Consider the following 25,421-nt stretch of genomic DNA (forward strand, 5'->3'; position numbering starts at 1 on the left):
AGTATACAGTAAAACTTTTTGCAAAACAAACCATTGTGTTCATGATTATTATAACAAAATATACCAACATCAAGCAGCTAACTTACACCAGAAGTCTTGTGCATTCAAGCCAAAAATGGCTAGACCTGCATTTACATTTTAAAATGCTTACAGTTTGCTTTTTGAGAGGGGTAATGTAAAAGTTTGGAATGAGGAGGAATCCTGCAGTCAGAAGAATCTGGGTCAGAGTGCTGGCGGATTAGAGCCGACTCTTTCCAACTCTCAATTCTTGGGAGAAGATTTGGACTCGGCCTCTCTTTTGGTTTCTTTTCTTCCTCATCCACGATCTCTTTCACATGTTCTCTTAAGGCCTCCACTAAACCCTTCCCTAGAGAATCAATGTGTTATGTGTATGTATGTAGGTGGCAAGGGTGCAAAAACCAAGTGCTAAAACTATAGAGTTTCAATTAACACTTTACTTATTCTGTTAGTTTCTCACAATGCCCCCTTTTCAACTCACTATCTCGTCAACTTTCTTCCAATTTCATACTCTTTATTTCATGTATATCTAAACCTTTATTATCTCCCCTTCTCCGGCTGCCATTGGAGTACAGTATTGACAGTCAGGCTAATGGATTCTTAACAATTCTTTCATGTTCAGCCGTTGGTTTGAGCTCATAGCACCACAGAAATGCATGTAGCAGACTATTAGGAACAAAGGACTTCAAATGTGTTGTGTGTCAGCTCAGTATATTGAGTTGTTTCTTCATGCTGTAACAGTGAGCACAGTTTCCTCAGTGACCCGAGCCTAGTTTTTCACACACTCAAAGGCAGGTTTGAATAGTGATGGAAGGGAGTATTGAGTGTTTAGATAATGGTATTGATTTCAGCAGTGCCTACCGAATGGCCCCATCTGTCCTGTGAAGGACCATTAGCACCTAAGCTCAGCCCATGTGAGAGCACAGTCTTGGATTGGTCTTCATCTCTCAAGAGCTACCGACTCTAGGCACTCTCCAGCTTTCAGCTCATCAGTTCCTCTGAACTAGTTAAAAATGTATTTGTCTGTTCTCTTTTCTCACTCCCAGACAAACATCCCATTCCTCCAGAACGTGCTGAGTAATAATCAGTTCCTGAATGCGACGGTAGATACTCAGTTCATCGATGAGAATCCAGATCTCTTCAACCTCAAACCCGTGCAGAACCGAGCCCAGAAACTGCTTCACTACCTTGGTAACCTTTATATTCAGTATAAATATCCTCATAAAAGAAAGTGTTGTTTTACATTTTATTGATATTTCACAATATCATTGTTTTTTTCTAGGGTTGTGCGATAAATTGCATGTGATTGTCATGTGCATCTCGTCTGAAAGCATGTTGATGGAGATTTACTTCTCATCACAGAACCGGCTTTACTGACGAGATGCGCATTAAAATCACATACGATTTATCATGCAGCCCTAGTTTTACTGCATTTTTGATCAAATAAATGCAGCCTTTGATAGCAGAAGATATTTCTTTTAAAAATAAGAATAAGATAATAAAAGATTTTGTGCTTATGAAAAGAAAAGTGAACTTTTCACCATCCCTGCTCTTTCTCAGCAGCCCTTTACATAGTTTTAAGTCAAGCCAAGTGCCAAAACCTTTTAAGTAACGTGGGCTGTGCAGTCTCCAGTCCACTTGACCCATCCACTCAGTGTATTATACCAGCAGAGGTGGATTTGAAGCAGTTTGGACTATTTGTGTATGATTGCGTTTCCTCGTCATTCAGGGCATGTTATGGTGAACGGCCCGACTACTCCGATACCTGTCAAGGCTAAGCCTTCTCCCATCGATCCGGTCATCCCACCAGTACCCCTCGGTGAGAAACACACACCATTTCCTTATCTTACATTCACATACTGTCAGTTTCTCACACTACAAACTCAGCCTAAGCTGCCTTTGCACTTAGTTGCCATGTTATTTAATTGATGCACTGCAGAAGGCATGAAGTAGAGTATGTTTACGTCTTTCAGAAGGTGGTCGTAATCCATTCTTCCCCCTCAGTGTTTCATGAAGTTACCCATCATTCTATTATGAATCTACATCAGGAGGAACATAATAGACATTTGTTTACACCACGTTTTCTTTCACTTTTTTTTTTTTTACTTCCATCTTGAGTGGATTTGTTTGGGCATGTGCCAAGAGTGTAAATCAATGGAAAAACGACTTATATTTTTTGTTGTAATACTTTGTCTATTTAGATCCATGTTGTTGTGTGTTTGTGTCTGTATGTGAATAATATCCCTGATAAAAATAGTTTTTTTTCCTTTGTAGACCTACGCAGCGTGGTGTTTGTGATTAATGTCTGTTTTATTAATTGGCAGTTTGTTTATTTGTATGCACTCTGCAGGTGAGCCACCAGTGGGTTTCAGGGATGTGCTGCTGAGAGAGGGTCCAGATGGTTTTGCGAAGGCGGTACGTGCCCACCAGGGTCTGCTGCTTATGGACACTACGTTCAGAGACGCCCACCAGTCCCTCCTGGCCACTCGTGTACGGACTCACGACCTCAAACGGATTGCGCCTTTTGTGGCCCACAGCTTCAGCAACCTCTTCAGTGTGGAAAACTGGGGAGGTGTGATACTAGTTCTGCACTATTGTTTTCTTTCCTTCTCATGCTTTCTTTCACACTATCTCCCTCCCTCTCTATTTTTTGCCTTTCCGCTTTCTTGCATTCTAGCAGCAAACCCATCCCACTATTCTCCAGCTTGTCTCACATTTTTCCCTCATTCCAGCTGACAAACACAGATCAATTGTCTGTTGATCAAATACCAATGAAGCCAGGGTCTACAATTGATTAATCTTAATGACTGTGTTTTAGTCATTTTAAGGAATAAATGTTTTAAAAAATAAATGCAATTCCATTGTTAAATGGTTTGTTGATTTTCTAATAAATAAGTTCAAATTTATATTTAAAAAATATGTTTACACAGGCTAGGCACCATAAATCCTATAATTGGCCTATACTATTTATAAAACAGATTTAGTAAGCAACCACAATTGGCAAAACACACAATGCATTTTTAGATGCATGTTTTCATATGAATTATGTATAAATTAAACTATTAAAAGCAAATTTTCACTGGAATAAAATATAAATATTAGATAAGACACCTAAACTTACAAGGATAGTTCACTCAAAAATGAACATTTTGCCATTAATTACTCACCATCATGTCATTCCAAACCCGTAAAACCTTTTTATCTTATGACATTTTTTTATGAAATCTGAGAGCTTTCTGACAATCCATAAACAGTTTTGTTTCCACACAAAGTATTCTCGTAGCTTCATAACATTAAGGTTGAACCACTGATGTCACATGGACTATTTTATCAATGTCCTAACTACCTTTCTGGGCCTTGAAGTCAATTGCATTGCTGTCCTACAGAGTCTGAAAGCTCTCGGATTTCATCAAAAAGATCTTAATTTGTGTTCCGAAGATGAACAATGGTCTTAAGGGGTTTGGAACGACATGAGGGTGAGTAATTAGACATGTTGATTTGGCAACTAAAATAAATTAAATAGAAATAATGAAATAAATTAAAGCTGAATAGAAAATGTTTAGAAAAAATAAAAAGGACAACTACTAAAACAAATTAAAATGAGGACTGAAAATATTAATCTTGTATAAAACATTATTAAATAATAAATCAGTATATAGATAATACAAAATTAAACACTGCCCGTCTTTAACTACACTTGTTTAAAACTATTTAGCACCAAGTGTTTGAGTCACTTAATAACTTTGATTAAATAAAATGAACCAGTACAAAAGACTCTACTGTATATATATAGTAAATATTGCACACCCCTAATTTATGCTATTTAATTGATATAGTAATTTATTGATAAAAATTGTTTAAATAGTATAATAATTAATACTTTTGACTCATCCATTTTAACAATGGTTTAAAGTTTTTTTTAATCATTTTATAAAACTTTGCTATTGTGAAAACTTGTATCTGAACTGTAAATTATGCTTTTTACAGTAATTTTACAGTTTAAAATGGTAATATAGACATTGCCCTACCCCATTCATATGGTATTCATTTTATTTGTGCAGGTCTTAAAAAAGGTCTTAAAAAGTCTTAAATTTGATTTTAAAAGTCTTGCAGAAACACTGTTATAAATACTGAATGACTGATGCACATTGGATGTGTGTTGAGTTCATTTCTGGAATTGAAGCAAGGACTCCAATAGGAAGGTTCTTTACATGCTTCTTAGAGTTTCACATCTGTTCCACTTATGTTTATATCCTGATCCTCTTTTTTTTTTTTTTGGTCCGGTTTCTCTTTCTTCACCAGGCGCTACCTTTGATGTAGCAATGCGTTTCCTATGTGAGTGTCCCTGGAAAAGGCTGCAAGAGTTGAGGGCTCTGATGCCAAATGTGCCTTTTCAGATGCTTCTGAGAGGTGCCAATGCTGTCGGATACACCAACTACCCTGACAATGCCGTCTCCAAGTGAGTCGTGGTATCTTAAACCACAACCTGCTCACAGTCTAAATGAACTTCTCAAATGTTAATCTTTTAACGAACCGGAATCCCAGGGAATTGAATGTTCTGATTCAGATTCCACTTACAGCAATGAATATTTTCATACCGTTAAGGAAGCAGATGAGGAATCCAATTTAAAAATAATTAATAAAAAAAATATATATATATTTTGTGTGCCACTAATAAAAGGTACCTGCTCATTAGAGTCACTTGTTTATGAATTGCTTGCTATGACTTTGCAATAGTAAATTCTTTTGCTATTACACTATAGATTCAGGAACAGCACAATTCTGCTGCTGAATAGTGACACATGAAACACTGACAGAGTATTTTAATATGGTTTTCCACCCACTTCAGCGGAAGAATGCAGACATTACCGAACAAAGTGAAAAATCATTTGATTCCACTACTTGTTAGAAAAACCCTTTGTCTTTACTAGCTTTAGTCTTCTTCATTTGTTTCTTGCTGCCACTGATTCTGGCCCCAAGCACCATTCAGATGGCTTTTAATTCATATTAGAATGTGGCGCTGGGGAGCATTTGTGCTCCTTTAATGGCTTTGTTTCAGACCTACCATAAAATGGCTGCTACTGGTTTCCATTCAGCATTTTCAGTGGCAAAATATGTACATTTAAATAAAAAATCTCCCTTAAACTGATGGCAACATAAGCAACTGACATTTTAATGGGCCCTAAATACTTGCTTAAATAAGGTAGGAGAACAATTAACAGGAATGACACGTGTACATCATCTAAGCCTCCCCTAAGTAAACAAACCAGTGTTGTTTTAATATTATTCATATGCTATTATAGTATTAAGTAATATTTTAAATTAGCATTTTTATATTTTCACTTAGGTATTATTTTCACTTAGGTTTTTTTTTTATGCTTTTTGTGTGTTTTTTCTAAATAGATTTCTGTTTCACTTTATTTTTATTTCAGTTTGTTTCACATTTTAGTAAAATTGTTACTTCAGCTTAATTAAAAAAAAAAATTCAGTCAGTTCCCAGGGGAACATTTCTAATTTACATTAAAGTTTAGGTTTTTCATCTATATATACCCCATGTTTAACACACACACACACACACACACATATTTTTATATATATATATATATATATATATATATATATATATATATATATATATATATATATATATATATATATATATATATACACTCACACACACACACACATATATATATATATATATATATGTGTGTGTGTGTGTGTGTGTGTGTGTGTGTATATATGTATGTGTGTATATATGTTTTGTAATATATAACAATAATAATAATATGTGTCACGTATATCTTTGCTTTATTTCAGTTACCAAAAACAAGGTTTTACTTTTATAGTTTTATGTTAATCTAATAATAACAGCACTGAAACAAACAGCTCTTTGCTATATCGTTACTCATTGCATCATTTCCTGTTTTTGTTAGGTTCTGTGAGGTGGCTAAAGAAAACGGTATGGACATCTTCCGTGTGTTTGACTCGTTGAACTACCTTCCAAACATGCTCTTGGGGATGGAGGCAGCAGGTGCAGCAGGAGGAGTGGTGGAGGCGGCCATCTCGTACACTGGCGATGTTTCCGACCCCACAAGGCAGAAATATTCTTTAGACTACTATCTCAAACTAGCAGATGAGCTGGTCAAGGCTGGAACGCACATCCTCTGTATCAAGGTGGTTGTTTGTTTATTTTTTGTGTGGGTTTTTTTTTATCCGTTTGTCTGTTTTGTTAACCTCAACTCTTGCTCACTCTTTCATCTCGACTGCTGTTCCCACTCTGCCTCCACCCACACATAAAATACCACTGCTTCACTGTCTCTGTTTGTTTCTGGTGCACTTCTCTCACTTTCCTTTACATTCTCCCTCTGTCTCTCCTCTCTGCAGGACATGGCGGGTCTCCTGAAGCCTGACTCTGGCCATTTGCTGGTGAGCGCGTTGAGGGACCGTTTCCCAGACGTGCCGATCCATGTGCACACTCACGACACCGCAGGGGCCGGTGTGGCTGCCATGCTGGCGTGTGCAGAGGCTGGAGCAGACATTGTGGATGTGGCGGTTGACTCCATGGCGGGAATGACGTCCCAGCCCAGCATGGGCGCCATTGTGGCATGTACCAAAGGCACCAAACTCAATACTGGTGAGGCTTGTCAAACTGTGAGCTGATATACATTATATTATATTACTATGTATATCTAAATATGTAGTTAAGTTTAAATAGACTGTAGTGTTGTCAAAAGACCAAGTACTTCGGTACCAAGTCGGGACTACAAAAATGAAAATGTTATGGTAACAGATTTTTTTTAAGTTCCGGAGGTACCGAGTACCCGGTCAACCCGGTTCTTGATGCGTTATCTGAGAAGTGTGCAGATGCATGAAACACACCAAACTACCAAAACATTTCAAAGACAGACACCCAGATCAAATGAAAGAGTTCAAGCAGGCAAGTTTAATTGTGTGTCCAATACATTGATTTATTTGTGGCGCCTGCCACAATATCAGAACTGACCGCCATAAATAGATTTCCTAAAAAGCTTTAACTTCATTGAATAAATATGAGCACTGTACATGTCAGAGTCGAAACCCGGTGCGGTTGTTTTTATATCACTGTATTTCTGAAGGAAACTGACGGTCTTCAGAAAATTGTGGATGTCATTTTCATTTCATCTTGCCTGTAATGCCTGAACAGGTTTGAGAGCGCAGACTCAGCGCTTATTTGATTACAGCCGTTACCGGGGAAACCTCTATCTCTCCTGCTCTAACAGCGCCTCCTGCTGGCAGAGAATTAATTTGCATATATATACCGCCACGAATAGAGTGCAAGGCTGTGGGAAACACCACTTCTGTTATGAATATTATTCAATATTTTAATTTGAATGTCAAATTGAAATAAACACTGTTATTAGAGTAGTTAATGGTTAGCATAAGCGCAGTTAACGCTAATATAATAAGCATTAGAATGAAGTGTCTTTAACTATTTAATGCTCCTATAACTTTTATTAGGGTAAAAAAAAACAGGAGGACATGATGTTATTTACTATTTTTACACAAAACAGGCTTTTAAATTAATTGTGAATCTGAAATATGCGTGTTAGAGAAAGTACAAATGGTTAACATTGTGTCATATCAGTCAGAAAAGCAATTCTGTGTTTTTTTTTATTATTATTATTATTTTTTACTCTAACTTAGTTGTTATTCTTGGCTTTAAAATTCAAAAGCCCTTTCAAATTAAATATCAGTGTTGGGGAGTAACTAGTTACATGTAACGGCGTTACGTAATTTAATTACAAAATTATTGTAACTGTAATTAGTTACAGTTACTAAGAAAAAATGAGTAATTAAATTACAGTTACTTATGAATTTTTTTACGATTACAAAGGGGATTACATTTGAATATTTACACACATCCACATTTAACTGATTTCTTTCCCAAATTGCACTGACTATTTTGAGACATACCGCCCTAATAATTTCCGGGATGCGGAAATACAGTCTGGTTCGTAGAATCCAGTCATAAAAACGAAATGCCTAACGCGGACGGAATATGCCACATTTTGGATGACTAAATCAAAAGTAGGTCAGTACACTTGAATCAAAACATGACATGGACTAGTGTCTGTGAATATTGAGCCCCAAAAATGCAATATATGACTCCTGCACGTTCTGCGTGTCTGTGGAAATCAGGCGCGGACTGGACACCGGGAGAACCGGGACAATTCACAGTGGCCTGGCAGCCGATTTTGCCCCACTATTTAATATCATTATTGTATAATTGCCTGCCGAATGTACTAAAGCGATCATTTGCGAATCCGCCATTTGATAATTAAATCTCTAATAAATCATGAATTGTTAGTCATGACTCGCGCGCTCTACGCGCCTCCGCCAAACGGTTTGGATCAGACTCAGAGTAATCAATGCGAGAGAGAGAGAGAGAGAGAGAGAGAGAGAGAGAGAGAGAAAGAGAGAGAGAGATAGAGAGATAGAGAGAGAGAGATAGAGAGAGAGAGAATAGAGTGGACTGCTGGAGCAGAGAAGCAGAACTCCTGTTCAGGGTTTCAGGTCAGTTTCATCTGTAAAGATGCTTTTTTGTCTTTGTTTTTTTATTTATTTAATCAAGCAGCAGCACGTTGCTCATCAGTCATCACTCAAAATACTATATAAAGGACATCATTATTATCTGTTGTAATGTTACAGTAGTAATTTAGCTGGAAAAAAAAATCTGATTTTTTTTTTTTATAGGTTTAGGGGGAGCTACGACAGACAACAACACAACCCTTACGAAAATTAACATTTTAATATTTAACTATAAATCCAGAGAAAATGGTTACTATTGTTTAACTGTGATAACCAAAAATTTAAAATTATTTTACAAATGTATTTATTTAAAAATAAATACAAATCCATTCGCAAAAAAACAAGGTTATTTTACTTTTATATAGGCTAATAAAAGCAAGGTAATTTCTGTAAGGGAAAAACATGACTCGTGTACAGTATTAGGATTTTTCTATAAAGATATTGTAGTATTGTAGAGTAGTGTATTATAAAGTATAGTTTTGTTCAATCTTGAGTATTAAAGTCACGAGAGAGATGGATAACAGGGCAAAATAAAGAGACTGAAGAGAAAAATGGAAGTGAAGGTGCAGTTCAGGAGAGAACTTTTAATTATTTTGCATGTACCCAAATTAAAGATTTAAACCTTTTTTATGTCAGGTCCATACAAAAAATAGTTTTGTCCATGAATTTGTTTGTATGAGTTTGAATTTTCCAGTCTGAATTTTTTTCCCAGTCCGCCCCTCCTGTAAATTAATGGCAAAGACATGGTTTCATTTACTACACATAGGCCTACTGAAGCTCGCAGTGTTTTCAACCCCTGCTGCCTCAATATAGGAGTACACAAGCACATAAACATAATTTCTAGAACTGCTCTGTGTCACTTCATGTGCATTTTACTTATTTTGAGAAAACTATCATCATATACAGAGACAGCAGTTTCAAAAAAACACCAATGTTTCAGGAGTTTAGTACACAGAATACGTCACATGCTTATAAGATAACTGTATTTAAGTTGATGTATATGCTTTTTTTATTATTCTTTAATTTTCATAAATTTAGAAAAGTAATCAAAAAGTACTCAAAAGTAATTAGTTACATTACTTTAATAAAGTAATTGAAAAAGTTACACTACTATTACATTTTAAACAGGGTAACTTGTAATCTGTAACCTATTACATTTCCAAAGTAACCTTCCCAACACTGTTAAATATGTACACAGTTTGGATTAATGAAAGTATAGTAAAAAAAAAAAAAAAGTTTTTGTATTTTGCTTTGCTACCGAAATTGGTACCGAGAACTGTGGATTTTCACTGGTATTGGTACAAAATACTGAAAATTTGGTACCATGACAACACTAATAGACTGATAGATGGACAGATGGATGGGTGAACAGGTTGATAAATGGATTTAAGTGAAGATAGACTAAAAGATGGATGGATGTGGTTATGTTTAGAGAGATGGATAGATGACGGTCGGACTGATAGATAGAACCATAGAGCACTGCATAGAACTAGAGTATATTAAACATTCATTATTTATTGATGGCAATGATTGATGGGTGACCTGACAGTTAAGTGGGGTCAGCAAAACTGTTTGTTGCTGGCAACTTTGTTTCATCTTGGTTAGGACATGGCGTTAGAGTGATTTATTGGTTGTTTTGTTTTCTGTTGTCTTCTGTGCATGTAACAGCTCCTAATTTATTTTAGTTTGCCTGAGTTTCCATGATACAGCCCATCATTCATTTGCCAAGGCATATGTTAAAGGGAACATTATGTAAACATCCTTCTTCTATCATAAAAGCTATTTTCATAAACAAATAGTCTTCATCCTTCTGCAGTCCTGATGCTCTCACCGCAACCCAAAATGCTCTTTGTGGCATTTAATATTCAACACACCTGCTTTACACTATTTTTCAACTGCTGTGCCTCATATGCAAATGGTCCCACACTTTCGTTCACTTAATTTTTCTTTTCCCTCCTTCATAATCCGGGGGCGAATGAGGTCATGAGAAGTCAGTTAAAAGAAGAAGCAAAGCAAATAAAGCAGGGCAGAAGTGGTAATGACAGAAATGGGAAAAAAAAGATAACACAGCAAGGCCAGTCAATCCTGGAAAGACGGAGAAGAGACAGAAAATGATGTTGGGGTGAATGAAAAGAGTAGAGAGAAGGGTCAGAGTGGACAGACATCATTTGGATGTTGGTGGCTGACCCTTTGACCTTTCCTTAATTGTGACATTACTGTGGCTGCTGGTGCTTAACCTTCACTGATGAGTCTCGTGCCCTGGTGGGTCTTCTCGCAGTAGGGTGTGTGTGTGTTTGCGGACAGAGACTTTCATTGCGGTTGGTGTGGGAGACCATCTGTCCAACCATGGGTCACTGCGTCGCCTGCCGCTGTAGTGACCAACAGCATGAAGATCTGCTTCATTAAGGCTGCTTCATACTGCCACAGCAAATGTCAACATTTCTGACATCCTGTTGACTGTATAATTAACATCACTCAAGCAAAAGTGCTGATGTTCTGAATATCAACAAAGCTGTAATGGATTTGTGGATATTGTTTCTAGGGATTATTACATTGCTGTTATTAATCTGGTTGATAGTTGATACCGATACGCAAATAAATATTTTCATGTTATGGTCGGTATTGAAATTCTGTAATGTTTTTTCTAATTAAATTAAAAAATAATTATCAATAACTATCAATAGAGAATCAATAGTTTTAATTCTACAAGTGAATTCTACAAAAAAAAAAAATTATACAAAAAAAAAAAACAACAACAACTAAGTGTTAGATGATGGCTGAGGTAATATACATTTACTATGGTAAATGAGCATGTACAATTACATTACCAAGGGTAGCCAAGGGTTTTTATAGGTCTTAAAGAGTTCTTAAATCAAAGCAGAAAGTCTTACATTCATAAAGTCATGGCATGCAAAGCAAAATATTTATATCTTCCTCTGTATTGTTGTTTTCCAACATAGATATCTAAACATTTTAAAATCAGGATATGTTTACTTGAGAAAAAATTTAAACCATTAATTAAATGACTTTATGCTTGAAACAAATACAAATACCTGTTAGTGGGGCATGAAAACTTGTTTTCCCTTTTAATCAAGTAGATTTCTTTTCTGAGCTCACAGATATTTGTTCTTGTTTATCAGTTTCAAAGAAAACACTTATTATCTTACATTATTTTGATGTCAATTTTGTTTAAGAATCTTTATTTACTGTATATTAAAGGTGTGTATATATAGTTCACTTCAGCTTCACTTCAACTTCCATATTATGAAAAAATAAAACACTATGCAAGTCAATGTGGACCAGCAACTGAAGGTGAAATATCCCTTTAAGAGAACACATTGGTTTAGTGTGTTAGTTTTTCATTTTTCTTTAAATAACGTCTTAAAAAGATACTGTATTTTAAAAAGTCTAACATTTACAGTGGTCGACCAATATATAGCCAAGACTGTATATTGGCAAATATTGAAAACAGTACTTTTATTTTAACAGCACTAGGAATGCACCTGAGTGCAGTCAGTTCTCTTATAAATTATATAATAAATTATAAGACAGATCTGTTAACCCCTTAACTGTCACTCACATTTTAAAACATTGACTTTGTAGTGCACGATCCAAACTTAAATTTTTATAATTCATGAATGAAAATATTTTGTTACATGACTTTGATGTACCATTTACATGGTAATGCAATGTCTGATTTTAAAATGGGTTTTAAAGGATGAATTTTGAGATTTTAAGTTTTCAGTCGATATATAACTTCTGACGATTTCTAAAATTAAAAGTATGCAGCGTTTTCCTTTCTATTATAAGTAAAAGAAATGCAAACACTATAGTACTTTCCCATAAACTGTTGGTATTCAGCAAACAATGTGTGCATTTATGTCATTAAAAACAATGAATTTTGAATTTCACCAGCTTTACCAGAGCCAACTCTCACTGGATCTACACAAGCAACAAACTTTAAATTCTGTATTAAATGAAAATTGATATTGTATATTATGGCTTTATATTGGCCATCAACCACCTTGCATTCTAATGCCATATAATGTAATGTATAAACAACACTCATTTTATTTGCTTGGAGAATGTGAACTAGCCTTTACATTAGCTCTCAGTTATACTGTTATTAATATATAGGCTGTGTAAGCTAATATAATTAGCATCTTAGACTTTCTAATTAATCCACCAAACATTACATTAATAAAACAAGGAGACATGAGCTGTGGCGCTCACAAACCGGAAAGCCCTGGTTGTTGTTTCTATGAAAGTCTATCCTTTATGTATAGATTCCACCTCCTCCTCTGGAGCTCCACATAGTGTGGGTGTGTGTCTTTGGCAGCACGCAACGCATCAGAGAGCTCACATGATGAGGAGGTGTTCACGTTTTTGTTGATTCAGTTCATTTTATTCCCACAAGATTCAGCCGTACCCCCCTCACTCTCACTCCCCGTGTTTCTTTGGTTTTCGATCCTGGAGGTGTTGCATAGGTAATTGAATTGTTTGGAGGCTCTGTGGCCGTGTTATTGCAGTCTCTGTCTCTGTTCACGGTTTTGGCGCCATATGCAACATCCAGTATTAATCACCTGTTTACAGCTTTTTAAAACGAGCTGCTGTATGTGTTGATGTGAAGAGAAAGAGACAGCGCTGACAAACGCTCGATAGTTATTACAGTACTCGCAAGGCAGCGCTGTATTGATATTCCCCCAAAATTCCATTTGTTCTCTCCTCCTCCTGAACCTCTCCACTGTCGTCGTTATTTATCTCTGTATAACTGTATAGACACCTTTACACAGCAAGAAGTATCATGTTACAGTATGTGTTGATTCTCATGCTCAGCTGATTGAGTGTTATGACAACCTGCAGTCACTCTAATGTGTCACTTATGTAAAAATTTTAAAATCCAACACAGCTATTTTGTTACAAATCTAGTTCATTGCACTTTCTTTCTTTCTTTCTTTCTTTCTTTCTTTCTTTCTTTCTTTCTTTCTTTCTTTCTTTCTTTCTTTCTTTCTTTCTTTCTTTCTTTCTTTCTTTCTATTGATCTTTGTATCATTCTTTGTATAGTTTTTTATTCTTTGCATTGTTGTATCGTTCTTTCTTTCATTGTATCATTCTAAATTTTTGCTTTCCAATCCATGCATTCCATCCATCCATCGGTGAACTTGTCCATCAATCATTTATTTTTCTTTCCTTAATCGATGGATTTTTCTATCCATAAGTCCTTCCATCCATTAATTTTTTGTTTCATCCATGCATTCATTTTTCTTACCATCTATCCATCCATCCATCCATGAACCTTTCCATCAATCCATGAATTTGTCTTTCCAACGTCTTTTTGGAATGACCTCCCTCAATCTATTAGATCTGTCAAATCTTTACACATGTTCAAAGCTGTGTTAAAACAACATCTTTTAAATTCAAATGGAGAGCACTTTTAAATGGGTTAATGTTTATGTATGTCTATGTGAGGTGGATGTGTCTATCTCTGTCATTTTCTTATTTTTTTTTGTTTAGCTTGTGACTGTAAAGCACTTTGGGCAACGTTAGTTGTATTAAACTGTGCTATATAAATAAATAAACAAACAAACAAAACAAACAAATACAGAATTAAAATGAAGGAAAAGGAAGAAAATTAGTTAAAAGAGCCCCTACAAAAACACAAGATGTGAGTGAGGATTTGTTGTGAAATGAGAGATACCAAGTCTGTCTGTCAGACCGCTTATCAGTCCCTCTAGATGGATGGATGGACAGATGGATAGATATAACATCCTGTCATCTTCCAGTTTCTCCTTCAACTTTCTCACTCACCTTGTCATTTTTTTAATCAGCCTTTCTTGCTCACTCGATCAATCTCTCGTTGTCCTGCGCAGGTCCCTCTGCTTCCTAAAGTATCTCTCTTTCTCTCTTCTCTTTAAGCCAGTTCATCACGATAAAGGCCGTGTGGCCAGAGATCAATGCCTGGACTGACTGACATGTGCTGATAGATTGGTCTGCATGGAGCGAGCTGGACACAACGCTTTTACACCGTAACATCAATAGCGCCTGATAGCCTGTAGTCAGGGTGGCAGCGAGTAGGAGAAGAGAAATGCATGCAAGCTAGTTTTATGAAAGCGTTATTGTGATTTCCGCAGTCATTCTCCAGTTGTGCGCACACACGTTAGAGCGTATTTGTTTGTGTGTTATCTTTTGCACTGGAAAACTATTGTGATCAAAGCGTTGGGCAATTAGTGAAGATGAGGGAGCCAAATGAGCATGTGAACTCTGTTGCAAGTGGTGCGCCTCGTTGATTGATTAATTGACTGACTGCTGCTGGTAAATGATGAAGCCGTGAGTGGCAGGAAGCAATCTATGCTCCGCCACCAATTCCCTGCTTCTACCACATACAGGCCCCTGTGTGCTGAGCTTTCGATGACTGATTAAAAGCTTTGGAAGAATGCCTGATTAGCTGGTGCAGTCTGTTAAAGAGACGAGGACTTCCATTATTTTTGATTAAATATTAATGTCATATAGTCATTTGTTGTGCTACTTGTTCTCCGATTGCTTATTCCTCTTAGTAGACTAATGATCTCCCCTCCTGTCTTTCTTTCTCTTTCTCAGGCATCTCTCTCGAGAAGGTCTTTGACTACAGTGAGTATTGGGAGGTGACCCGAGGCCTTTATGCTCCGTTTGACTGTACTGCCACCATGAAGTCTGGGAATGCTGATGTCTACGAGAACGAGATCCCAGGCGGCCAGTACACCAATCTCCACTTTCAAGCACACAGTATGGGGCTGGGGAACAAGTTTAAGGAGGTGAAGAAAGCCTATGCGGAAGCCAACAAGCTGCTCGGTGACCTCATCAAAGTGAGCAATTACCCCTGTGTTTTGGGAGATCACATTTTCTTTATTTACATATCCTATTTTTAGTTATTTGAGCTCTAGTAAACAGGGTTTCACCTAACAGTCCCGTTGTCCCATTTGTGACAAACTACATCCATAAATCTGGATTCTTAATTCCTAATCTTAATTAGAAATTACAATTACAATTACATTGTAAACTTTTTTACTTTAAATCAAAATTGGCTATGTTCTTGTAATCCTTCTCTGAGCTGGTTTTGCATAGAATTATTTAAAATAAATCCTTTCGGAGAAAATTAATGCTTCCAGAACCAAGGATAGTGAAAAGTGTGCCGTCACTTTTACACTATTCAGTAATTGTCAGACGAGAAATCAGGTCAGCTCATTTCTTATGAAATGTCATAATACTTAAAGGGTTTTAGACATGATGACTCAAATAGAAAATATTAATGCAGTAGTACACGGTGTATTAATGTGCAGTGTTATGATAAACCCCTTTAACCCTTCATGTCTGTTACTGCGTCTATTAAACCAGATCTTCAGTCTCTCTGAAACCACAGACATTTACATTCCTCTAGTCTTTATATGGAACCAAAGATATCACACCTTTTTAGTTAATTAGGTCGATGTCTTTTCCTCAGATGTTATGTTTCACACGCTTGAAGACGGAGTCGTGATGCTGTCAAATAGTCACGTTTTCTGAGTCATTCCTTATATTGTCTTGCGTGTCCATTTCCCAGCTTGATTCTTAAAAAAGTATTGTGTTATAATTTGAGTTGTTTTGGTCAAAAGCGAAAACACCAATTTGCACATCATACTAAATACTCGGTTCTAACTAGATGTCTGGTTCACATCATTTATTCAGACTTTGTTGGTCAGTATGGTTTTTAAAAACATCCTGCTACCCCTTAGACACATAAAAGATAGATAAAAGATAGATTTTTTTTATCAGGGGATTTTGCTGTTGTTTTCCTATAATTTTGCACTGGAATAGATTCTTAATTCTTCTTTCTTTGTGTATTCTTTTTTTTTTTTTCGGAAACTAGTTCACTTGAAACTTTTAATCCTGGCATGTAATCGCTTCAAAACACTCCAGTTTTTTAAATGATAAAAGCCATCTCTGAAGAGACCACTTTATAGCTTTTAAAAATGGTCAGTCTTCTGAGAAATCTATCATAAGATATAATTATCAGCATAAAATCCACTCAAGCCTTTAGTATCTAGGATACTAAAGATAAGTATAACATTTAAGTTATATTTCTGAGAGGTACAACATATTACTACAAAATATGAGCTCATAAAAGAAGCTTGTATGATAATTATAAAATAATTCTGCTTTTGGGTTTAGACTGCTGTCAGTACAGTGTCATGTCATGCCAAGTAAACTTCCCACAAGTATTTGATATGAACTTTTACTATTATAAGGTTTAGATATACAGTCAGTTGTATTTCAATTAAGTTCTATTCATAAAATGTAAACAAATTCTAGGAATAACTATATTTAGAATATTAACTGCTTTGGAATATGTTTTGATTAAAAATATGATGTGCTTATTCAGCCATATACTGGATAGTGGAGATAAGTGGTTAAGCAGTATTCAATCTGGCTCTGTTGACTTAAAATCCAATTTCATATTCTTTACTTCCCGTAAAATGTGAAATCCAGATCATTTTTAAGATTTCCAGTCCATAACCAGTCTTTTCACAGATTTAAATCAGATTTCACCCCTTCATTGCATTCAAAGTTGAATGCCAATCATTTGAGATTAGCAGATATGCGTTAAGCTTTAGACTCAAGTGCTGTTTTTCCCCCGTTTTTCTATCAATGAATTGAACGTTTGAGATTGTTCATACGCTGTAATCACATCACGTGACCACCATGAGCGCCGCCGTTTAAATCATTCATATGCAACATTCTCCCTGGTTAAATAGGGCTTAATTATCACCCCCTGCGCTCAGAAGGGTCTCACCCTCACTTTTGAAATCGGCTCACGCTCACAAGATCGTGAGCACCGTGGACCCAAGAGCTCCTCTCTGAATCGCAGATTTAATTGCCTGCTCTCCTCTCTCTCTTTTCTCCTTCCACCTCCTCATCCCTCTTATTCCGTTGAAGCCATCTCAATCTCCAGATGAAATTGAATACAAAATAACATGGCAAAAAAAAGAGGGGGAGAAAGAAGGAGTGAATAAAGTCTCCTATGGGCCAGAGACAGATCAACTGGGAAGAGCTCTAAGCAAAGCTTATCTGTTGTGTTTCAGAGAGGCTCTGACTGATCTCCTCCAATCAAAGGCGTCTGTGAGAGTTTGGTCTCGCCTTGCTGCTTTCCATTTCCCTGGGCTTAATTAAATGATCGAAGATAATCGGCTTTCTCTTCCCAGAGTCCCCTCGCTGTTAATATTGTCAATATCGGAGGCCGAGCTGCACGCTGCTTAACATACAACACATTAGCGCTGGGTTTCATTAGCCCCTCTCCGTTCTCTCTGTCTCCCATTCTTTTTCCCTTTTGTCCTCATGACGAATGTTATCTTCTCCCTAAGACATGTTTCTGTTTGCTACTGCAGTCGGTTTCCTCTTTTATTCCTAGTTCAGATTGGCCGGAGGGCCCGAGGGCAGATAAGCCTGGCAGAGAGCGTATGTAGCGATGGAGGCCTAAGCAAGCATGTCTTTCCTTTCTCATTTATCTGTCCTTCTCCTCTCTCCTTCCCTTCCTTCAGGTGACACCCTCCTCTAAGATTGTGGGCGATCTGGCGCAGTTCATGGTGCAGAATTCTCTGACTCGGGCAGAGGTGGAGGAGAGAGCGGATGAGTTGTCTTTCCCCCTCTCCGTGGTGGAGTTCCTGCAAGGTCACATCGGCATCCCTTATGGAGGCTTCCCGGAGCCCTTCAGATCAAAGGTACGACCTTTTAATTAATATTTTAATATTATTTCAGTTTTAGTTATTTTAGTAGTTACTGAATAAGAAAAATGAATATATAAATGAATAGGTGGTAGTTTTTGTTAACTATAATAACCCTGGTATCATATAAAGACTGATGTAACTGAATTACAAGCAATTCACTTTACAGCTACAGGTTTGCAGAATTGCATGAAAGTGAGGTAATATTTTGGCTTTAGTATTATGTTATATGTTTAATTTCTGGTGCCACAGAGCATGATCTGTTGCAGTGAAAGAGAAAACTGTGCATGTTCAAAGTTTAGCATGACTCGCCCTTAACACAGATTCATATCCTTTCTGTTTAATAACCATTTCGATTTCACTTAGGAAATAGAACTTTTCCAAATCTTTAGTCAGAAATTAAGATAGAAAGTTTCTATAATACTGCCCCAGGGTTAAAAATATGGGAATTACTGTCTTGTATGGGGCCAGAGGTTGGCTTGAAAATGAAATGTTCAGAAGAACGGTTTAGAATTGATTATTTAAATGACTAAAGTTGAACTTGAGTGTTAGTCTCTGCTCAGCTTGAGCTAAGATCAGAAAGAGGAGAAGAACCTGTTTTATACAGAATTGCATAAACACAAGTTATTGAATATCTCTGTGGTGAGCAAAATAAGTTTCAGCTCTCTCGCTGAAGAGATTCGGTTGATCGCAGTGAAGTGTGTCTTGAGAGGGTTTCCCTACAGTCTCTAGAGTGCATTAACACTGTGTTGTGCTTGTCAGAGATACGCAAGACAAAACCATGTCATTCCTTTTGTCTTGAACGCCCCAATTACCCAGCAGCCTTTCCTGTGCAAGATTAGCCGTTTCCCTGACAAATGTGTCTCGCATCAGAAATGAACAATGCCTGCCTTAAAGCTTTTCTGCGCATGCAAGTATGCAGCTAATTTATTTACAATGTCTCTTTCAGAGTTAGAAGGCCATCTGCTTTGCATGTAATTTAGATAACAAACATATTTGAACAACGTGGCCTTATTGTTTTTCCCCATCTGTTTTGTAACATTAATATTCTTTGTCATTATGCAAGCTTTTGTTTGCTTTGCATAAAAAGAGTTTTATTTAGGTCTGCTGTCTGTCTTTGTTTTGCCGAATCAAAATGTACATTTCGTCATTCCGAGATTAATTCTTCGCTTCTCGCACTTGATTCTTCAGCCTCTTAAATTCATTTAAATGAAGCGATTAATCCTGCTCCTGGTAATGATCGGTTATAAATATTCTCGGGTGCAGTGTGGGGCTCAGGGGGATTGTGAACGCTCTACATCATCTTCTTACGAGCAGCTTGGAAATAAAGCATGGAAATATACATTTATTGTATGTTCAGGCACCTGCTCTTTTCTCAGGTTCTCATCATCACTTGTTTGTGGCACAGGTTTTGAAGTCTCTTCCCCGTGTGGAAGGACGTCCTGGAGCCTCCCTGCCCCCCATGGATTTCCAGGCCTTGGAGAAGCAGCTGCGAGACGCTCACGGTGATGAAATCACCCCGGAGGATGTGATTTCCGCATCTATGTACCCCAAAGTGTTCCAAGAGTTCAAAGAATTCACCAGAACCTTTGGGCCAGTGGATTGTCTGGACACTAGACTCTTCCTGGATGGACCCAAGATTGCTGAAGAGTTTGAGGTAAAAGATTTTCTTTTTTTAAGAAATAAAACATTTCCAGTTATTAAACAGAAGTAGCGTCAGATTTTTATTTGCTCTTACTGTGCCATAAATCTCCCTGTCATCCATGATTAGAAGTGTCATTTCTACATTCCAGCCATAAGTTCCTTATTTCCTCTCCTCATATCTCTGCTGCCTGTCTCAGGTGGAGTTGGAGCGAGGCAAGACGCTTCATATCAAGGCTCTGGCTCTAGGAGACATTAATAAAGCTGGTCAGAGAGAGGTTTTCTTCGAGCTCAATGGTCAGCTGAGATCGGTTATGGTCAAAGACACTGTGGCCTTGAAGGTGTGTTTCTGTCTTTTTTCTATTTTGTGAAATGTGGCAAAGTTTTGCACCAACTTCTAGAGAGTGACAAGAAGTAAATTATGTAAATAAAACTCATACAGTTTTGATTTTATGAGCCATATCCAGCATTATTGTCATGCTGTATAGATTTCACTACCTCATGAAACCACCAATTAGTTTTAGTTATAGGTTATTATTTTTTAGATTTTTTACATTTAGTTTTTATTTCTTTTTTCTATTTAGTTTAGATTTCCCACACTTTCTGGTTTTAGTTTATTTAACTTGTTTTAGGTTGCTAGGCTGCCACAGTAAATTTGCTAACTGATATTTGTTAATAAATATTTAATGTGTAGCCTTCATACTGTATGTATGTTTTACATTTCACAGCATAGTCTAGTGTAGTGCAGTCTAATATGTTTTAAAGTTTTCTTATACACCATGTATAAAAATAATTACTTTGCGGACATGTTTTTTGTTTTGTATGTTTTGAAACATATTTGGAAAATATATTTTAGGTTTCTTTTTTTCAGGTTTTTGCAGCGCAGTTATGTTAGTTATTATTTTTATTTCAGTTTCAGTTATTATTTTTATTTCAGCATTTAAATGTAAGGATCCTAAATACATGCTAAACCAATGTGTATTATAAATTATTTATTTTCATTTTAAAATGGACTAAATTTATGTTTTAATTGTGTATGTATATAAATGTAAACATAAATGTGAGTGTGTGTGTGAGTGTGTGTATATATGCAAGTGTGTTTGTTTGTTTGTGTGTGTGTGTGTGTGTATGTATGTGTATATATATATATATATATATATATATATATATATATATATATATATATATATATATATATATATATATATATATATATATATATATATATATATAATACACACGCACACACATATTAAAAAGATAAATTGCACATACACTTAAAAATACATTAAAATAAATAAAGTGTGTCCTCATAAACCATATATACCAGAACACATAAACAAATTATCTTATTTATTAGATTTTAACAAATCTATTTCCTGAGAACAGTTGGTTATATAAATGCAATGTGTAAATGAAACCAATGTCCCTGCCGACCTAAATGAAACCTTTTCAAAGTCAAAAACATTCCTGTTTTTGTAGGAGATGCACTTCCACCCTAAAGCCCTGAAGGACGTTCGTGGACAGATTGGCGCTCCCATGCCTGGTAAGGTGGTGGAGGTGAAAGTGAAGCAGGGCCAGCAGGTGGAGAAAGGACAACCGCTCTGCGTCCTCAGCGCCATGAAGATGGAGACAGTGGTGAACTCGCCGCTCTCCGGCACCGTGGCAAAGATCTACGTGACCGCCGACAGCACTCTGGAAGGAGACGATCTTATTCTGGAGATCACAGAATAGATATCATGAAGGCCAACAGCAGGGAGCATAACACATCACCACTGCCAGTCCCTGCAAGGCTAAACACACACACATTCACTCTAGTGTCTAACATCTTTCAGAAGTAGCATGCATTAGAGGAGGAAGGTTGAGCAGAATCTCGAATAACGGATGAATCTGAAAATATTTTTACTTTCAAGCTTGAATCCTTTGCCTTTAGTGTCATATCTGCTTTTGTGATCCTCAGTCACTTTTAAATTTATGCGTGATGAGGATATGAGCTAGTGTTATGCTGTTGACAGAGAAATGTCTTTAATATTAATGAATGTAGTAAAAACTAAAAGATTTACACTGACAATATAAGCAATAAATGAATGACAGAAAGAGACTTAATTAGATGCGTTCCTAATCACGTTAAAAATTGCACACAGATTTTTCATTACTTTGATCGTGATTGTATAAATAAACTCAATGACCTATAACTGGAAAGAAATTCTCAATTCTTCCCTTACATATAAAAGTTTTATAGTACATAGAGTACCTTACTTGAATAACCAAGCGAAAATCCATTTATTTCAAGACAAATAGCCGTGTCACACACATCCAGTGTTGTGTTCTGACCAATGGCCCATTCTGCTTTGTTACTGGGAAAATACGTGCAAGAATGGAACCGACCTTGTTTCCTGAGTCTTACACTTGAGCTGTGAATCATGTAAAGGTGGAGGATAGTTCCCCAGGTGGTTTGGGCTGAAGTGAGCTCCATTGAGGATCGATGACTCTATATTCAAGAGCACTTATAGACTCTGCAGCAGCTTTGGGGCACATTGAGTTGGAACACAAGCTTTAGGGGGAAAGTCCTTTTCCCAAGGCGCATATGGGGCTTGTGTTCCAATTCCTCTATTAATATGAATTTATTTCACTGTCCTGTTACATTCCCCTTAGCAGCAGATGCCTCATGGCTGCTGTAGTGATGGCTTTATTCTCCAGCTTTGTCTAATTTCCCTTGTTGAACACGATTGATATAATTTGTAACAGATAATGAGAGGTTTTATTCAGTGGCGTTCAAGTAATTGAAAGCACTCAGTCTGAAATCTACGAGACGCACGACTGTTGTGGCAAAAGAGGTCCACTGGGGTGCGTCTGAAATGGTTTTAATAGTCTTGACTCCAAGTAGAGAAATTCTTCATGAGGACCAATAGACTGCAATGTGGATATATTCTCATCTGTTTATCATAACATCCCAAGGTGGAGACTAGAGCGTGTGGTTTTAACCGTGTGAACCGTACAGGCCCATAAATGTGATGATCGTCCCTTCAAATAGACGTTGCCATTAAAATTGAACTAATGTAGATTTTAGAGCACAAATGTCCATCTCATCACCAGAGTCATTTTTGAGATTGTTCCTCTTGTTATTTGACAAATAAATCTCAGTTTACACGAGCATAGCACAAAGGAGTTTATTGTGACAGGCACAAACCTAGGACTTGTTGGGAGAGGGAAGCTTCCCGTTGGCTTTTGGACATTTCTACATGGGCCACTGGCAAAATCTCTGGAGAACTGTTCGATATTATCAGCTCTGACAGCACAGAGACCCTCTCTGCGATTCTGTAAGAGTTTTTGAGTCTAGAAGTGGTTGACGCTTGGCTTTGTTTCATGCTGCCAATACAACAATGCAGTATTTATCAAAGTTGTTGTTAAATGGGTCATGCGGCTTAATATAGCATCGTACATTGCTGATGCATAGGTACTTGACACATTACTCATTCAAACTTTTTACAGGGTAAATATTTCTGTGCATAGATTATGTCACTGTGTTTGAAATTGGGAATGTTTTGAAAGGAATTGGAACTAATCTGCGTGACATTTCAGATCTGATGCCTTTAATAGCATTCGTTATCTTTCCATTTGAATGTCTGTTTTTCTGTGTAGTTCATCTCTTTTGATCTGTTTTGATAATGAGAAATATAACATATGCAAAAACTAATTTTTCATACCCTTGTATGTGTTGTTTTAGAATTGAAAATGTTAGAGAAAAAAAAAAAATATATATATATATACATACAAATAAAAAGAGGATAACAGACTGTCTACTGTGTCCGGTTTGATTTTATTTGAGCATTTTGTGCATATAAATCAATAATTAAGCACATGGTGATTCGATCCATTCTTAGAAGTAATCGATGTTCCTGTGAATATGAAAAGCACAATGTAAAAATAGCTTGGCATGATGTTTTTATAGGTCAATGTTTGAGTGGGTTCCATTCAAATCAATATCGTGATCGCGTGATCTCGCACATGCCTCCAATAAACACTGCTTATTGATCCTCCATCTGACTGCTACATGTGGCTGGGAGAAACTGTCTGTATAATGGAAGAGATGGTATAATATAAGATCCATCATGTGAATAATTAACTTGATTAGCTTCTTAGAGGTTTATGATTAGGCATAGTCAGCCTGCCAACCATACTGCTGACTGGTGGCTCCATATTGTTGTGCTTGTGGCGAAACGGGGTATAGGATGGTGCGATAATGTAGGAGTGATGGATGACGCTCCCCTGTGCATCCATATGCTCATTCTATTCTGGCAGCAAGTGTGGGGTGAGTTGATTCGCTCAGCTGATGGATTGATGTATATTGTACTATGGATGAAGCTCTGCAGGGTTTTGTTTTTATGTTGGTCAGTCTCGTATCTGATGGATCTCATGTTGACAGTGGGGGTGTTTAATTGGAGGGAGAATGACTCAGAAGCATTAAATAAAATACAATTTTAGAACTGTTTTTTCATTTTACTGACCCAACTGTAGGTGTGAATATGGCATATGTCCTTGTAAAAACAGTGGATTAGCTCCTCTTTGGGATCAGAGAGTTTAACTTGTGTTATCTTGCAGTTATTCCGGCACTTTGGCAGTCTTATCAGCAGATGTAAAAATCGATGTTCTTCGCCGTGTCCGTCGATCCCACAATCCTATTTTCATTGCCCAGCTTTCATCTCTTTCTTTCTCTCTCTCATTCTGTCTGTTTCTCTCTCATTTTTCCCTAGTCTTTTATCACTATAACCCTGAAGGCCCGCAGATTATTCCACGTTCCTTCCGGCTGTTAGAGCTCTGTTTAAAAAGGTTATCATGTATTCAGGGAAGGCATTGCAACCCTTGTCTGCACCTGGCTGTAAGTACAGTGATGAATTAGATATGAATATTCACAGTCTAGTCCTACCACTCTTTAATACCACAGTGTCACTAAATATTCATAGGCTCTATGTAATTCTGGCCTTTGGCTTATCCTACACGTCCCTCTTGCATACATCAATGAGTCTCAAATAAGCCCCAGTCAATAATGGAGACGTCCTGCAATGCTACTGTCCAAAAGCCCTTTTTTGCAGGTCATCTGATTGGTCATACTTCCCGGTCTCATATTTTGGTATTCTTACAGTAGGTAAACTAAACCAGAATGGATTGCTGAAATTTTCAAGGATACAACCAGTGGATGCTTTGCTGTCCCATAAGACCACAGGAGCTGAGGAACTGTTGGGTCTTGTTGAAAAGCAATTCGGTGGAAAAACTGAAGTGCAAAAAAAGGTGTTCCTCTAGATTATATTTTAATTATTAATATTTAATAAATTGTTTTTGTGATTTTAGTATGTCATAAAACAATAATCAAGGGGGCAGGGGTATATACAACAACATTTGTATTCTTTACCCAGACTTAAAGGCTGTTTGGTGTTAATCTACATAATCTATATTTGA

The 25,421-nt window shown here is 36.8% G+C and overlaps 1 protein-coding gene across 1 annotated transcript in view; it reads left to right on the forward strand.

Moving 5' to 3' along the window:
* Positions 1-23,758, forward strand: part of LOC132117285 (pyruvate carboxylase, mitochondrial-like) — a 148,680-nt gene extending 124,922 nt beyond the window's left edge. The window contains exons 11-21 of the mRNA XM_059526462.1: positions 1,065-1,209; positions 1,748-1,837; positions 2,369-2,590; positions 4,321-4,477; positions 5,955-6,195; positions 6,406-6,655; positions 15,187-15,431; positions 18,141-18,320; positions 19,732-19,980; positions 20,165-20,305; positions 21,447-23,758. Of these exons, the coding sequence (XP_059382445.1) occupies positions 1,065-1,209; positions 1,748-1,837; positions 2,369-2,590; positions 4,321-4,477; positions 5,955-6,195; positions 6,406-6,655; positions 15,187-15,431; positions 18,141-18,320; positions 19,732-19,980; positions 20,165-20,305; positions 21,447-21,698 (2,172 nt within the window). The 3' untranslated portion in view covers positions 21,699-23,758. The remainder of the gene's footprint in view (positions 1-1,064; positions 1,210-1,747; positions 1,838-2,368; positions 2,591-4,320; positions 4,478-5,954; positions 6,196-6,405; positions 6,656-15,186; positions 15,432-18,140; positions 18,321-19,731; positions 19,981-20,164; positions 20,306-21,446) is intronic.
* Positions 23,759-25,421: the final 1,663 nt, after the last annotated feature.

The sequence above is a fragment of the Carassius carassius genome, chromosome 36 (genome assembly GCF_963082965.1).
Source record: "Carassius carassius chromosome 36, fCarCar2.1, whole genome shotgun sequence".
Taxonomy (NCBI): Eukaryota; Metazoa; Chordata; class Actinopteri; order Cypriniformes; family Cyprinidae; genus Carassius; species Carassius carassius.